This window comes from Pteropus medius, unplaced genomic scaffold (genome assembly GCF_902729225.1).
Source record: "Pteropus medius unplaced genomic scaffold, Ma_sr-lr_union100, whole genome shotgun sequence".
Lineage (NCBI taxonomy): Eukaryota > Metazoa > Chordata > Mammalia > Chiroptera > Pteropodidae > Pteropus > Pteropus medius.
In genome coordinates, this window is record NW_024353517.1 from 5,035,880 (window position 1) to 5,052,596 (window position 16,717).

Consider the following 16,717-nt stretch of genomic DNA (forward strand, 5'->3'; position numbering starts at 1 on the left):
ACCAAATTTTTTTATTATTGTTTGCATTTTTATTTGACTCTCATTTTGATAAAATCAAAAGAAGGCTTAAACTCTCTTCTTTAGTTATTCTGGGATCATTGTATTGGGTTCTGGTACCTTCAACAGTGTAGCATTTATAGAGGTGACCCAACGCACATTTTTCTCGCAACCCATAGTATTCTTATTCTGTAATTTTATAATAAAAGTGATATTTACCCCTGAAAAATAATTTTAGAAGCGTACTTTTAAACAGAGGCAGTCATTTAACATTGTTCAGTTATAGAGAGAATTGTCAAAGAAGATATAAAAGCAATGGTGTTTCTCTTGATAAATGTTCATGAACTGGAAACAGTTTAAAGGCTAAGAGCTTTATCTGAGCTATTTAAGCTGTCTTCTTTCTTCCAACTTATAAATGAAGTTTTCTTTCTATTTTTTTAATATATTATGTATTTTACATATCAGCCAGGTAAATAGCTGGACATTTCAGCCTGCCTACCCATAAATACTAATACTCATTTCCACATATAATTTAAATATATTTAACTTGTAATTGACGTTTGCAACAATCCCTTCCCATAATTTTCACTAAATTAAAGTTATCATTCATGGAGTTTTTTTTTAATGTATTATAGTTTTAAATGAGCCAAACTATAAGATTTACCATTTAAAATATAGCTTTATTACCACAGGGAATTTTAAATGTGTCTGTGAAATTTGGAGTATGTATCTCAAATAACTCAAATGAAATCACAACTGAAGTTAATCATGTATTATTGAACAGAAAGATTTACTCAATAAGGAATCAAATTCTTGCTTTTCATAATTTCACCACAATTTTATTTTGTATTTACAGTCTTCCATTTCTAATGCAAGGGTATTTATGAGCACTGGGGGGTTTAGGGAAGAGAGATGGGATTTGGAGGAAAGGAATCAGAGGTCATACATGGACAACAATATTAATAAAGCTAACAGGATGTGAAAGTCTTCCAGAAGAAATTCTTGCAGCCAGCTTTGCGTTCTCGGGGTGCCATGGCTGGGTTTGAGTTAGCAGATCTCTGCAGCTCCAGCCTCATTTCATCCTGCTCAGCAGCCTGGGACAAATCTTCAGGTTCCAGGGCATCATTCTCTGTCTGGTTGGGTTCAGACAGCAGCTCTGCCAAGAAATACTTGGCCAGTTCCTGTACCGGGTGGAAGGGAGAGAGACATAGAGGGACAGAATGAGGAGGATAATCATGGAGAAGAAGAAATAGAAAAGCCTAGTTTGGAAAGCAGATTCAGCCACACCCAAAACAATTTTCACAGCTGCGCGCTTTTGTCACCTAAAACGAATTAAGGATATAAAAATAAGGGTATTTGCTATAATCACTAAATTACACAAAGAAGCTTGAAAAACCCAAATGTTTCTGTAAGTTTTCTGTCTCTGTGGGTTTAAAACACACATATAGAGAGAAGTAACGGATCGTTAAAGCAGTTTTGCAAAGTTAAAAAAAAGAAAGAAAGAAAATGTGCTGAGTTTACCTCAGTTTCTGAATCATGAGCTAAAAATTGGAGTTGTTCTTACCGTTTTTATTAAGTCAATTGTGGGAAACGAGACCTTTCACAATTTTATACATATTGTGTTCCACAGAGTGCCCGTTAGCCCTCCGTCCCGCTGCATGGGAGGGAAATATTGCTTAGGAAGATAGCAACTTCAGGGGTACTCACTTTCAGCACCTGGGTCAGCACCGCTCTCCCATGGTCAGCACCCGGGGGTAGATGCCATCGCCCCCTCCAGTTCAATTATTCAGGTTTAGGGATTTTCTCGAATGCCAAAGAACTCACCTGAACTGTGACGCACTGCTCTGATTAAAAGGAAATTCTGGTCTTTGAAAGTTTTCCCGAGAGCTTTGGGATCCGAGTGACCGAAACTCTTCAGGAGCACCTCTTAAATGCACCCAAGGGGACAGAGACACAAGGCTAGGAGAAAATTAGGAATTCGAGAGAGGAGAAAGGAAACGAGGAAGGAGTCTCTTTACCTGCTTCCCTGCGGCAGCAGCCAGGGACTTCTGCAGAAACTGACGGAGTCGGGGATCCGAGGGCGCACCAGTGACACCGCCCAAAGCCAGGACGATGGAGAGCGCGGCCAGCGCGCATTGGAGGCGGCAGGACAGCATCTCCGCGGCGCCCCGGGAAGCCGAGCAAGAGCGCGGTTAGTCAAACTCTAGGAGCGGATCCGCAGGCAGCAGCGACGGCTCTGAACCGCGCGACTCCTAAAGCGGCTTCTGTGCTCTCCACCGTCGTCTTTCCCCTTTTTAAACTCTCTCTCTGACGTCAGACTAGGAGGCGCCCCCAGATCTCACTAGCGCTTTTACGCACCATTACCCTCGTGAAATCAATCACAGAAGTGAGAGGAGGCTACACAATCCAAAGAGGTTTATTAAAAAAAAAAAAATCCGGACATGCACAGGCCTACACAATTCCACACATGCCACATTATTTACACAATCTTTGATATTCACTAAGTGCTATGCACATACACATTCCATAATTTCACACACATGCACATATGCACTCGATTACACAGAGAAGCTCACTCAGCCCAAAGAGACAAATTCACTACCACACACAGCTGCATACACATAAATGTATCCAGACAACTCTATCATTAGACTCCAACATGTTAGGAGCGCCAAACAAATGCAAAAGTATATGTGTGTGACAAGTGAAGATTCAGAATCATTACTCTAAGAACAGATTTGAGAATGGAACGTGGACGTCAGGACTGAATCATTTCTCTCTCCTTTATCTCTGTAAAAAGTCTTGCAGGTTGAGATGTAATGGTCTCTAAAAAAAACTTTACTTTCCCTACAATAGAAGAGAAAGTACCTTAGGTTTGCCCTCCATCCTTCTTTCTAAGCATCTGAGAAAATTCTTCTAGTCTATCTGTCTTCTTAAGCATAAGAAGAAAAAAAAAAGTGAGATTGACTTCATTTTTGTGCCTAGAAACTTGGAGCTGAAAAGCAGTCTCAGAAACCAGACAATAAACCTCAGTGTTTGAGTCACTTAGCCTAGAAATGGGCCGTAAAATGATCTGGATCACACACTGCCCAACTGAAACAAGGACCAGAGCTCTACATTCCAAGGCCAGGGTTCTTTTTACTTAATTCTGGGTTTTCTAATAGATTCCTGGCCAGTAGAAGCAGTTTTCAGTCAGGGGCCCCCAGTATGGACATGTAAAAGTCTAGGAGCTCCTTGTACATCTGTGACCATCACTGTGTGTCTGAGTGTGGGGAAAGAATCAACAGACTTTTAGAGCCAGCACTCCCCTGCACCCCACACACATAAAAAGGAAGTTTAAGAAATGTTGTTTTAGAATTCTGGTTTTGGTCTAGTTAGGTGTTTACTGTCAAGATCAGAGTTCTGAAAGTTTTCTTTTCTTTTTCTTTTTTCTTCAAAGTAACTCCTTAACAAAGAAGAGCCAGCTAATATCCTGGCATAGACCAGATGATCTCTACAGGCTCTTCAAGCTCATAAAAAGCTAAAAATGTATGTGTGTTTGCAAAGCAATTGGCCAATCCTGTCATCAGTCATGTACCGTGTCTGTAATCTCAATACTTAGACCAAAACCATAATGTTGAGAAATAAGAGGAATTGGGGGGTCTCCTGAATGGCTCATCTCCTTTTGTGTCCGTAAGCCAAGGCAATGAGAGAATGCACAGGAAGGAGTGCTAGAGCTTCCTGGGCTTGGCAAGTCCAAGCAAGGCTAAGCACAAGGGGGGCATTAAAAAGTCACTCATGTAGGTTGGATAGTCTGGAAGAGCAATGAATCTGGGGTTGAGGAACACAACTCTAGAAAATACATGCTATTTTCTCTATATATACTTTTTCTTTTGTATATACTTTTTAAATATTTTCTCATGCTATATACTCTAGAACCTCCTTGACTCTTGACTAGAGACTCAGAATCTAGTTATATCAGCCCAACTCTCCCAAGGCACCCCCAAATGATCTCACATCTCTTCCACCTAGGACGTGGCCCTAGGCAGTCTCACTGAGTAGAGGAGAGTTTTCCTAAAGCAGCAGCCAGCCAAAGAGCAAGTAGCAGCTCCGCCATCTTTCTCCGTGCTCTGAGATCTCTTCAGCCTTCTCCCTGAGCTTCTGCTTCTCCCTTTCCACATCCTTCTCCTCCTCCTCCACACACTCTCTTCTCTCCTCTTTCTTCTTTTCCCTCAGCCTTATTCAATCGTTCTTTTGTCTTCTCTCTCCATTTCTTGTCCTCATTCCTCTTTGTTGTTCTTCTGTGTCCCCAATTACTTTCAGACTTCAGTTTGGTTCCATCTGGCTCTTTTCCTGCCTTCTCTGCATTTCTCCTTCCCTTCCCACTCTTCTTAGTCAATATCTATCTCAGTCTCTGTCTTAGTTCTCCCCCCTTCATCTCTTCTCCTTGTTCACACACACACACACACACACACACACACACACACACACACACACACACACACACACACACAAATATTCACAATCTCTAGCTATTTAAGTACTTATTTAGGAATAGTGAAGTCTGAGTTGCTTTCCTCTCACCTCTGCTGAAAGCTGAGGCTGTGAATGAGATAACTTCTGGGTTTTGTTTTCATTTTGTTTTATAACCTTTGCATTATTAGGAGTCTAAGAACCACTTAAGACAGAAGAGCCAAGAAAAAGGTGAAATAAATTCTTCCTTAAATTTTCTGTGGCCAAATTTTGCAAAAACGTTGATTCAGCACAAAGGCACTTCAAATTTCCCAAATGTGATCCCTCTGCAGGGCCTCTCTCCTAAGTCTTAATGAAACTAGGGACCCTATTCCCAGACCTTAGTCGGGAGGAACCACCTCCCCACATTCTTACACAGCCCCTGTGGTTCGCAGAGAGCTTTGTCGTCTGCTCATCAGCTCATGCTAGCGCCATCTCACAGAGGAGAAAATTGAAGTCTTGAGAGCAGATGTGCCTTGCACAAGGGCGCACAGGCAGGAAGTGGCAAGATCAGAGGGAGGATGTTCCTCCACTTTAGAACTTTTCACCCTCCCCTGACTCAGATGCCAGAGACACCTGGCTGAGCAGCCTGTAGCCAGGATACAAGTGTCTCCAGAAGGCATCCAAACCTCTTCCATGTGCAGCATTTCTGGCCAGAATAGGATTTCCCACCAACCTGTGAAATGTACATTTGGGGGTGACTACCTGCCTATATGAGGAGTAGGAACTCGTTTGAATGAAAAACAGTAAAATCTGTGAGCAGACATAGATGTTCCATATTAAACGATGCTGAGAAGTAGAAAGTATCTGTATTGGGAGTAGAAAGACCCAGGTTCTAGTTCTGGTTCTGCCACAATCCAGCTCTGGAAGTGGGATTTCCCCTCTGGGCCTTGGTTTTCTCATCTAAAAAATCAAAGTCTCGATATGTAACATTTATGATTTCTTCTAGCCTGATAATCAAAGAGTTTAAGTATGAGGAAATAAAAGGGAAGACTGGAATGTATTGCAATGTTAAAATGCTGTTTTTCTCAAAGCGAGGACTTTATATTTGAAAAGAACCTGGCTTTAATGTAATGTGAGGGAGGAGACCGATGCAGTGGACATTTCACAGGCCTGTTAGAAAGAAAATTTGCTCTTCAGTATTGCTTCTGGTGCTGACTCCCTCACTCTGAACCTCAGTTTCTCCATCTGTCAAATTGGTTCACTAAAATTCTTTCTACAAATAGTGAGAATCTGCACTACTTGAGAAGTCAATGATACAGCAGTGAACTAGACATAAAAAGTCCCAGTGAGAAAGATAATAAATACATCAATTAATTAATATATGTTCAAATTGATAAAGATTAAAGCAAGGTATAAAGCATGATGGTTAGGGGAAGACCTTTCTAAAGACAAACAATTTTAGGAGAGATCTGAATGAGGTTAGGGAGCTCGCCATGCAAATATCTGAATAGAGATCTTTCCTTGTTAAGTAGAAGGATAATCTGTGCAAAGACCCTGAGGTGGAGGTATGCTTGGTACATTAAAGCATCAGCAACATGGCAAGGGAAGCAGAACAGATTGGGTGAATCTGAGAGGGTTATAAGATGAGGCCAGAGAGACAGCAAGGGGCCTAATCACATAGAGCCTTGAAAGGCATGGTAAAGAAACCGTTGCAGGATTTTAATCAAGGGATTGAACTGATTTGATTTTTTAAAAGTAATACTTTCTTCTAAGCAGAGAATTAGCTGTAGGAGGGCAGGAGTAGAAAAAAGGAAATAACTTAGGAGTTTAAGAACCATTTAAGAAAAAATGGAGCCAGGATTAAAGGGTCACATTCTCCCTTAAATAGCCATAGACCAGCTGGTTGACTTAGCATAAAGGCATCTCATGCCTGCCCAACCCAAGGCTTCTCATGCCTGCCCAAACCCCAGGGCCTGTCTATCTCCAAGGAAGGAGAGGTGGTTTTGGGTTACTATTGGGTACCTTATTCCCCAGACTAGTTTAGGCAAGAGAAGATGATATTTTGGGCTGGAGTGGTAGTCATGAAGAAGGTAGGGACTTGTTAGGTTTGAAGTTTATTTCGAAATAGAATTGACAGGACATTCTGATGGTTTGTTTGATTGAGTTAAGGAAATGAGTACTGTTGGTAACATTCACTAAAATGCCTTCATGATCCACAAATTCGTGAGAGTGCAAGAAGTAGATTTCTGAAAAACCCCTTTACTGGGACATTTTACAAATGGAAAACCTTTTCATTTCCCAGTCAGAAGAAAGTAAAGATTACAGGCAGTAGGGAGAAGAAACATGAAATAGTGGAAAGAGCTCTGAACTGGATGTCTGAGGCCCTAGACTTCAGTGTTCAGTTTTTTTCCTGCTTAAAATGGGCTCGATAATTCTTGCTTTTGCTAAAATATGATTTAAGAATTATATCAAACAGTTTAAGTGAAAGTGCTTGGTAACCTATAAAAGATGATAAAAAGAGAAAGGCCTGTTTTTGTTGTTGCTGCTCAGACAGAGGCAGCCAGCCCTAAGCCAAGGGTGATATTCAGTGAGCCAGCCTTTGGGAGCTGGCATGTCCTGCTGATATTTTGACCCGACTGGGCAGGCAGGCCTTCTTCACACTTGGGACATGTAAAGTGTGGTTTAAAAGGTCCAGCAAGGTCTCTTCTACCAGCAAATGGGTGCCGAAATTCATCTATTAGAAAATAATCTTTTCTCTTTTATATACTTTGCCTTGGAGACATAGTTCATTAAAACTTGGTAGCTACTAACACTGAGTATGAATTCACTTGTTGAATTGTCTTCTAGATTTATCCCTGGCTAAAGGAAGTCAAATATTTACTTAAGGATTGAGTTAAGTAAAATTGGGAGCAGGAGATCAATTTGGAGTAAGTGATCCACCGGGTAGAGGGCATACTTGGTGAGTGTTGTTGAGGACAGGGGCAGGCTACGGTGAGCATGTGGACATCTTTCCGATGGGCAAAGGAATAAGAATACCACAGGAAAATTTCCTTCTATAGCAACTCTAGCACCATGGAGCACAAGAACAAAAACCTGAAATTTTCTCAGGGCTTCTGTTGGGCTGGATTTCAGCTGGAAAGATTCCAGCTCACACAACTGGAGACAATAGTGGTAGAGGAGCCAGACTTTCCTGCCAAATTGGCTTTCACTGACTTGCACAAAGCCTGGCCCAACAGTGAAAGCCAACATGGCTGCGTTAGATAATGAAGAGTGAAGGGGTTAATAAATGAAGCCTCTAAAGTTAACTTTTTCCCATGAGAAGAGGTGAGTGACAATATCTCAGGTCTGATCTCTTCTAGTAGTCTCCTATCTGGTCTCTTTTCTGTCACTTTCCAGTTTGTTCTCAGCATATAGGGATAATGACACTGAGCAGTGTTTAGGAGTTTTTTCGGTGACTTCCCAGCGCCAACAAGTTGAAATGCAAACACATTAGCCTAGAGTCATGTTTCCTCAGAACTTAATTCTCCTGGTCAGTCTCACTCTGTGTCATTCTCATATCTCAGCCATCCCCGCCCCAAGTCTCCCATCTACACACCCTACAGTCTCCTGCATTCATTTTAATATTTACCTGGAATACCTTTATCCCACTTCTGATTGTTAACATCATACAGCTTATTCTAAGATGTTTCTAGAGCCTCCTTTTTAGAATCAAAGTGGCCCTCTCCTGTGCTCAAAAGTGTGTCTTTTGTGCCCCTAGTAGAGACTCTCCCAGATTACTTTATATTTCTGTGCTTTGGAAGTCTGTATATCTCAACCATGAGAGGTTCACTGAGCAGAAACCTTGTCTCAGCCATGTTTGTAGCCTCCTCAGGGACCATATGAAGTACAGAGCTGTTATTGAAAAATAATGGTTGGGTTGGACACAAACTTTTCTCTTCTTATATGTGAGGTCTCTATGGATTCTATAAGTAGGACAAGCATCACGAGCTTCAGGTAACTATGGACTGTATCACTTGACCACTAACCCTAGGTAGCTGATACCCTCAGGAACACATATCTATTTATCCCTTAGTCATCTCCAAGCTTCAGAAAGGAAACAAACAAACAAACAAACAAAACACTAAACACTGCTCAATGCCATTGTTCCTGTATGCTGAAAACTAACTGAAGTTGTCATATGAATAAGTTAACATAGTCAATGAAAATGTAAGAATGTTTACATCTTTTGGAAGGCCTAGCAAGGACACATCCAGTAACTACTGCAGTAAGCATATGTCTATGGTACACAATAGAAGTGAATAATAATACTAATTCACCTCTGTGTAGTGTCTCACATTTGATTAATTGTGTTAATACCAAGTGGACTAGGGAATAGAGGCCCCAGGTTACATAGTTAGTGTGTATCTGGGCTAATGTCAGAGCTCTCTCCGCCACTCCAACATTTCTTCTCTCATCAGACATAGGTCAGGAAACTTTGTCCCTAATTTGCCTCTTGTTTCTCTTTATCTTTGTGGGTTCATTTATCTCTTCATAAGCATCCTGCTTGTTGCTCTATGACTTCTGCTCAGGGCTCTTCGATGAAATGAAATTGAGCTGTGCTTTGCCTCACGGCACTTTCCAGAGAACATCACTCAGTTCTCTTTAGTTTCCTCCTACAAACAATAAATGTAATTCCCTGTCGAGTGGAAGGACAATCTGTGCAAAGGCCCTGAGGCGGAAGCATGCTTGGTACATTCAAACATCAGGAACAAGGCAAGAGAACCAGGACAGACTGAGTGAATCAGAGAGGATTAGGAGATGAAGCCAGCAAGGCAGGCAGGGGCCAGATCACACAGAGCCTTGAAAGCTGTGTTAAGGAAACCATTGGAGTATTTTGACCAAGAGACTGACCTGATTTGTTAAATGTGAGGCCTTCCATGAACCTTCCCAGTTCAGTTGGCAGGGGAGGAGCTGTCTTGACCAGCTGGGTCTGAGAAATGAGGCCAGACACCAATGGTCCTGTCCCCTGGAACAATGCAGGACACATGGTGAAGTTCCTCTTCGGGGTGGTCCTGAGACCTCCACTTTGAAACTGCATGGTAGGGGTTATATAATCACAGATATGCCCCACGGAGTGAGTGTATTCCTACAACCGCTTCACTTTCGCCACGTTCAAACTTGTAAGTATTAATCCAGACTCGTGGGTTTTAACCCTGGCTCCCCACCAGGATTGCCTGGGAAACATTTTTAAAGCATAGGTACCTGGGTCCCAACTGAAGTTTCTGATGCATAGGCCTAGGTCTTTTAAGAGCTTAGTTCTAGTCAGCAACTAGCATGGGTTCCACCCCCACCCCCACTCCCCCGAGGAGCCCACCGTTGCTTCTCTCTCATCTCCTCTGCTCTTCCCTTCTCTCTTTTCCCTTTCTCTTCTTTTTCTTTCTCTATTTTCTTCTTTTTTTCTTCTCCCCTCCTTGCTCTTATCTTTTTCATCTTCTCTCTCATTTTTTCTTTTATTCTCTGGCTTGTATCCTCTTTTCTCATTCACCCTCAATCTCCTTTTCTTCTTGTCCTAATTCTGAGTTGGGAACATCTGAGCACCATGAATTAACCAACTTTGCCTCGTCAGAGCCAAAACACCCGCTTCGTTGACGCTCCTGATTTTGCCCCAAGAGTTGAAGTCAGAGACAGGACTGGAGCAAAAAGTGACCCATCCGGAGACTAGAGTCTTTAAAAGGATCTAGTCTCACCTCTCAGTTTACATATGGGAACACTAAAGTCACGAGAAGGAAAGGGTCTCTCTCAAGGCCACGTAACTAGTATCAGAGTTAGAAGCTCTGATTCTCTCAGTTCTATGTATGTTCTTCCCATGGCATAAGTGTACTGGAAAGTTCCTTCCGTCCCTTCCACCGAAGTGTTTGGAATCATGTAATAAGGCTGGCAACTCCTGTCCTGTTCTCTGTGTACCTCGCAATCAGCCTGAAGCAAAACCCCATTCCCTGAGAAGAGTATCATCTTATAGAGAAAGCTCTGGGAATTCATGTGTCAGGCCTTCGTGCTTTGTGCCTCCATCCTTTTCTGGTTGTGCATTTCCTAATCTCATAAAAACAACTAGACTGGCTCCTCCTGGTGGTGGCCGCGTGTGGCTGCTTCAGCACACAGGAGAGGAAACTGTTTTAAGCTTAACTCTTCTGCCCTCTGCTGCCTCAACTGCAGAAGCCGACTTCATCTGACATTTTAATTTTAGGGCAAGGTTTTATTCACTCTTTCATTTACTCCATCAACTTTTTAAAAGTACCCACTCCGCAGAGGACACTGTGCTTGGTGCTGGAGTTGCAAAGAAGTAGACAAAAACGAACCTTTTCCTGCAAACGTGATTATTGAGCACTTAGTGCCAGATGCTGTGCTGGGAATCGAGAAATGAACAAAATTCAGTCCGTGGCTTCAAAAAGAACCGTGGTCTGGTAAAATACGTAGAATTTTATCTGAGTCATAGAATCAAAGAATTAGCACTGTAAATGACCGCAGACACCTTTTAATCCAGGATTAGTCACTATGGGCTTCCCCAATTAGGTCCGGGAGAGGGAACATGTTGCAGGGATTCTGTTTTATTGAACAGGATTTTGCCATAAAATTTTATAGGAACAAAGGGCTTGATGGAAAAACAAAGTTTGAAAACTGCAGTTTTAACACAAACCATCCTCTTACCTGTAATCTGAATGCTCTCCAGCTTTATGAACTTGTACTCACAATCGATGTCACATTTGTAGCTGGTCTCAGAGTCACTGACTTAATCACCCTTTTCACCCACCTACAGTGGACTCTCCCTTTGAAAGTTCTCTCCACAAGGGAAGAGGCCTCCAAGGGTATCTCTCGTGTGTTGAGAACACCTCCTTGTAGCTGTTTATACCATTGCTACTGTGCCTGGTCAGAGCAATCATGTCTGATGACACCGTGTGCCCAGAACCAAGGACACTTTCCTGGGCCACTGCTCTTTTCATGATGCTCTGACATGCCATGCCAGGGTTTCTTACACCAGTGTCTTTCAAACTTTTGACTGCAACTTATGTAAGAAATATATTTTACATCATAATCCAATGCACAAACACACACATGTACGTTTCTCAAAACAATACTTACCTTTATTACTTGCAATAAACTCTGGTATTTTCCATTCTTTTCTATTTCTTTTTCTCTTTAATGTTGGTCATGAGCCACTAAATTAACTATGAGCCCCTACGGAATCATAAACCTCAGTTTGAAAGGCACTGCCTGAGACCACGGACTGTGTGCACTGCATTCTGCCTGGACTTTTGGCATTTCTAGGCTGCTGTGCAACCCTAATGGGACACCAGATAACAGGCCCTGCCACCCCAGGTGCTGGGCTCACCTGTCCTCACCCGTCCTCTGCTTTCCATCCTTTTAGAGGGTCTCATGGCAGGACCCTAGATGTTAAAACCTTGGTGTTTGCTACCTAACAGGTTGAATAGTGGCCCCAGAAAAGAAATGCCCACATCCTGACCCACAGAGCCTGTGAATAAATGTGACCTAATTTGGGAAGGAGAGAGGTCTTTGCAGATATCATTAAGGTAAGAATGTCAAGATGGGATCACCCTGGATTATCTGAGTGGGCCCTAAATCCAAAGACAAGTGTACTTAAAAGAGATGGAAGAAGAGCAGACAGAGAAGGCTGTGTGAAGATAGAAGCAGAGGTAAGAATGGTACTACCACAAACTAAGGAACAGCAGAAGCCACCAGAAACTGGTAGAGACCAAAAATGAATGAATGAATGAATGAATGTACCCTACAGCTTTTGGAGAAATTGTGGCCTGACCAATACTTTGATTCCAGACTCTTGCCCTCCAGAACTACAAGGGGATAAATTTCTGTCGTTTGAAGCCATCACTTTGTGGTAATTGTTACAGCAGGTATAAGAAACTAACAGACTAGCCAAGCCTCATATTTCCCTAAGTTCTGAGGGAACCAAGCAGAGAAGGAATCAAGTCACAGTTATCCTCCATACATGAGACTACTCCTTTCCCTTTGAACTTAAGTTTCTTCATGGAGTTGGGCTTATCCTGCCAAACATCTCTTCCAAAGGGTAGATTCTCCTAAGGGGCTCTAGAATCTCTTTTTGAAAATTGGATGTTATTTCAAGACCGCACCCCACATTCTGACACACATATCTTAAACAACTAAATGTCAACTTTAGACACGGTAGAATTTTTTCCCAGGAAATTCTCCAATTTCTATGTACTTTATATCAGCTGTTAAAACTGGAAACCAGGCTTCGCATGGCACCAGGAGTGGTGGGTGGGGTGTGATGCTAAAAGCCCAGAGGAGTGAAATGATTTGCCCAAAGCCACACAGTGAACTAGTGGCAGATGGGTGTTTATCTGAATGCTAACAACATAAACAAGAAGAGTTTCAGGGGTTTCCACAGCATTATGAGAAATACACTTTTCAGACAGATAAGACCAAACCTCCATTCCTCAGGCCTATTTGGCATTCGCTCAGTTTTCATCCTGTTTATATGACTATCTGTTCAGTTTGCTGAAGGGGAATCACTGCTATCTCCCTTTGATCCTAGCTCTGCACTTCCTAGTCATAAAACCTTTTTGATAAATTGATGAACCAATGCCATGCCTTGGGGAAAAAATAAACCATTGGTTAATCAACATTTGACAGCAAGAGTCACAGAGAAACAGATGTCAGCTTTGGGTATGTAACAAAAGGACTTGTGCAGCACAAAAACTGTGTTCTGAGATCCAAGGAAAGATGAGATGAGCTCTGGTCCCCATTTAGTCCTCAGATCCTATGCCCATTTAGAGCTGTACCTTCCAGATCCTAATCCTCATTTTTTTTTTTTTTTTCTTAAAAAGAGGCTGGACATTTCTGCACAGATTTGCTCTTGGCAACTTCAGAGGACTGATGCGAACCACATTCACCTTGTCCTTCTAGAAGCCACAATACATAGGGGCAGACTCATACATCTACATAATTCTGAAACCAGACAGTCTGTGGATTTTTTTTTCATTGTAGCAATTACCTTATTGTCTAGCAATAATTTGTGTGTCTGGTTCCTTTCAAAAGGGCTTTTCTCAACAGCAGATACTGTGCATTCTGTCTTACCTAGAAGATTTTCCGTATCATCTGAAATGCTTACAAACTGTTCATCAAATGTGAATATTGACCCTAATACCAATTAATGTCTTCAACTATCATATTTATACAAAGGTCTCCTAAATTTACCTCTTTTCTTATTGTATTTGTCTCTTCTTTCTTTCTGATGGCATAGTTAACTATTCAGATTTTGTGAATTCTTTAGATATGTGTTTCTTTTCTGTTTCTCTCCATTGTTGTTTTATGCTTTTGTTAAACAGCGATAGATAACCTAAACATTGTCTTTTAAGGCAGTTTCCCCAAAACTTTTCACATATAACTTCTGTGTGACTTGTATCTTGTTGGCCAGAACTTAATCCTGTATCTAACTGCAAAGGGGTCTGAGATAAATTGTCTTCATTCTCAAAGCCATGTGTCCAGCTAAAATCATATTACCGTGAGAAAAGGGAACAACAGATTTTAGGAGATTACTGAGGGTCTGCCACAGCTAGGAAAGGAACTCTTTAAAGATTAGAGATGCATGAACACAATGTACTAATTTAAAAAAAAAAATTATTTAAAGATCACATAGTAGGCATCGAAATCTATATCAGTTATTTATATCCATCTCGTTCTAGTAAAGACTCAAATTTGTTAACAGTAGATTTTTAAAACGCAAATTAGAAGTAATAACTTTAAATTCAAGGTAGTGAACTCAGCCCATGCACCTACTTCCTAAACCTTCCAATCTTACAAAATCCCTTCTTGGGCTTTATCAAATGAAAAGTAGGGAGAGATCTGTATTTACTGGAAACCACAGATGCCACATTCCCGACACACTAAGAAACATATATACAATATAGTGGCTGTCACAATAGGACTGAATCTGTGGATCTCCACATGCAAACAGAAAGCTCACCTTAGGAGTAAGAGGAAAAGACCACTTCTTCGACCCTAGCAGAAGAGCACTAACATTTCCAAGCTGGAAGTGGAAGGGCCTGGAGATGAGGCAAGTGGAATGACAGTCAATGTGGGTGGGCAAATCTCAGTCCTACCTCTGGAACTGCACCTGGTCCCCGCACAGGAATCATCTGGTCACTACATTGCTTTCCAGATTAAATTTGCATGAAATGTAAAGCAACTCAACTCCTAATAAGGTATTCATGCCAGTCAGAGAAGCAGTATTCCTATGACTTGATCTATAACAAAACATAGAAATGTTGTGCCGTGCTCCCAGGGCCCTGCATCTCAGTGGAGCTTCCTCCCTACCACCCCCGTGGCATTGAGACCTCTCTTCTAGTAAAGAAAACTTCAGTGAAATAAGCATTTTTCTTCTTCCTTTGTCTGAGATCAAACAATTTGAAAAGACATGATACAATTTCTAATAGAACACTCCCCAGTTCTCCAACTCCAAACATCAGCAGAGAATAGTCATTAAGTAGATGAAAAATTGTAGTTCAAACACATGATAACAATCCAAAGATTCAGAATAAATTCCTTCCTCTCCCCTAGGGACAAAGTTACTGCAAGAAACAATAAAACAAACAAACAAGCAGAACCTTACAAATTCCAGCTTCTGTTCTCTACAAAATTTGTGAGGCTATTGCATCAATAACTTTTTTTTACATCAGATCAGGCAATGTAAAAAGAAAGAAACATTAAGTTGATAACAGGATTTTTCTCTGCTTCAATAAATTCCAAAAGACGTTGAAATAATGCCTACCAAGTTTTGAGAGGAAAAAAAAGTAAAAGATTGTGATCACAGCATGTAATATCAGCCAGGCTATTCTGAGGGGATAACAGCAACAAAAAGCCATTCCAAGGCAGGCAGACCAACCACGTATCTTCTCTGAAAATATTACTCACTAAAGTACTTCACATGAAAGGAAGAAGATAAATCAAAATAAAGAAACTGAAAGTGGAATGGGCTGGTGTAAAGATGGCGAGGAGAAATAAACCTGTAAAATTTAAGAGTCGGTTCCCAAATTACTGTGAAACACCATGCATGTGTCTAAAATAATTCTTGAAAGAATGTATGAGTATTTTACTAATTTAGTTATACAATACAAGACTTTTCTAACAAAATTAGAAATCCAGGTTGTCAAGAAAGAAGTTACAGGAAATTCATCCCCACTTACCAAAAGAATTAATAACTTATGTAACTTTCTTGAGATAGATACAAGAATATGGGTGAAAATATATTTTCTAAAAATGCAAAGATAATCAGTCGTGGAATAGACATTTGTTGTATAATTTTCTACGGGAAAAATGATTTTAAAAATCTAACAATAGTGTAAAGTAAGTTTTTAAAGGATTAAAAACATTAACACAGAAATAATTTTTATATGCAGTGCTCTCCTTAATTTCTAAATAAACTACAAATATGTATTTTTCACTTTATCCTAAATTTAAAAATACCCTTTTTAAATTTCCAAGTGCTCAAATTTTATTTTATTTTGATTAACCATTTGATTTTCTCAGTTAAATAACTCACAGTGAGAAAAAAATCTTTCTGCATATTTTTGTTTTATTTTTTAGGTTCATCGAAACATCTGAGTATCCCACAGACATTGAAGAAGAGATATATCATCTGTCAATGCACTTTAGCCAAAGACTCCCAGGAACACACGTGCCTCTGAACAAGGCAGGTTTTTGGACTCATTGCAACAAGCAAGGATACACTCTGGAATCATGAAACATCTTAGTTAGAGCAGTAGACAGGAAATGCTGAAGCATTGGGGCGTGCGTCAGGTAGGGGTAGATTTATGTAAGTAGGCTTTGCTCTGGATTGGGCGATATCAGAAGGCAGGGATAATTCTATGGAGGTATCTTAATTCTTATTAGAAGGTGAGAAACTAAAAGCTAAAGCTGTTATGAGTAAAAAAAAAAAAGTAGTTTGGACAATGTTCATGCTTCTGTATATATTCAGACACGATTATGGTCTTACACTTGCCTTGACCTAGCATCATCCCAGGGTGGTCTGATTTGAGGCCACCCTCAAATCTATGGAATTGTTTACATTCAATGGAAGAGCACCATGGCCTAGCTGTGAGTGCCAGGCCAGCTCTCAGATGTTATGGGCTACTTTTCTTTCTCGTCTTTTATATATGAAACACTTTGATATAAGAACACACAAACACATACATACATAATTAAAAGTTTTATAAATTTTATTTTATTAGGAACACTTACTCTTATTTAATGAATC

The 16,717-nt window shown here is 40.8% G+C and overlaps 1 protein-coding gene across 1 annotated transcript; it reads right to left on the bottom strand.

The window, feature by feature from the left end:
• Positions 1-814: 814 nt before the first annotated feature.
• On the bottom strand, positions 815-2,259 carry SST (somatostatin). The gene is made up of 2 exons (XM_039850636.1): positions 2,016-2,259; positions 815-1,178 (listed from the first exon to the last, which is right to left on the bottom strand). The coding sequence occupies exons 1-2, from the start codon at positions 2,151-2,153 to the stop codon at positions 966-968; spliced, it is 351 nt and encodes a 116-aa protein (XP_039706570.1). The 5' UTR covers positions 2,154-2,259; the 3' UTR covers positions 815-965.
• Positions 2,260-16,717: the final 14,458 nt, after the last annotated feature.

What these genes read in the sequence shown, in the direction of transcription:
- SST (XM_039850636.1), bottom strand. Translation starts at nt 2,153, where the DNA reads ATGCTGTCCTGCCGCCTCCAATGCGCGCTGGCCGCGCTCTCCATCGTC. An exon ending in CTGCTGCCGCAGGGAAGCAG is followed by an intron (nt 1,179 to 2,015) that starts GTAAAGAGACTC and finishes CACCCGGTACAG; the next exon opens with GAACTGGCCAAGTATTTCTT.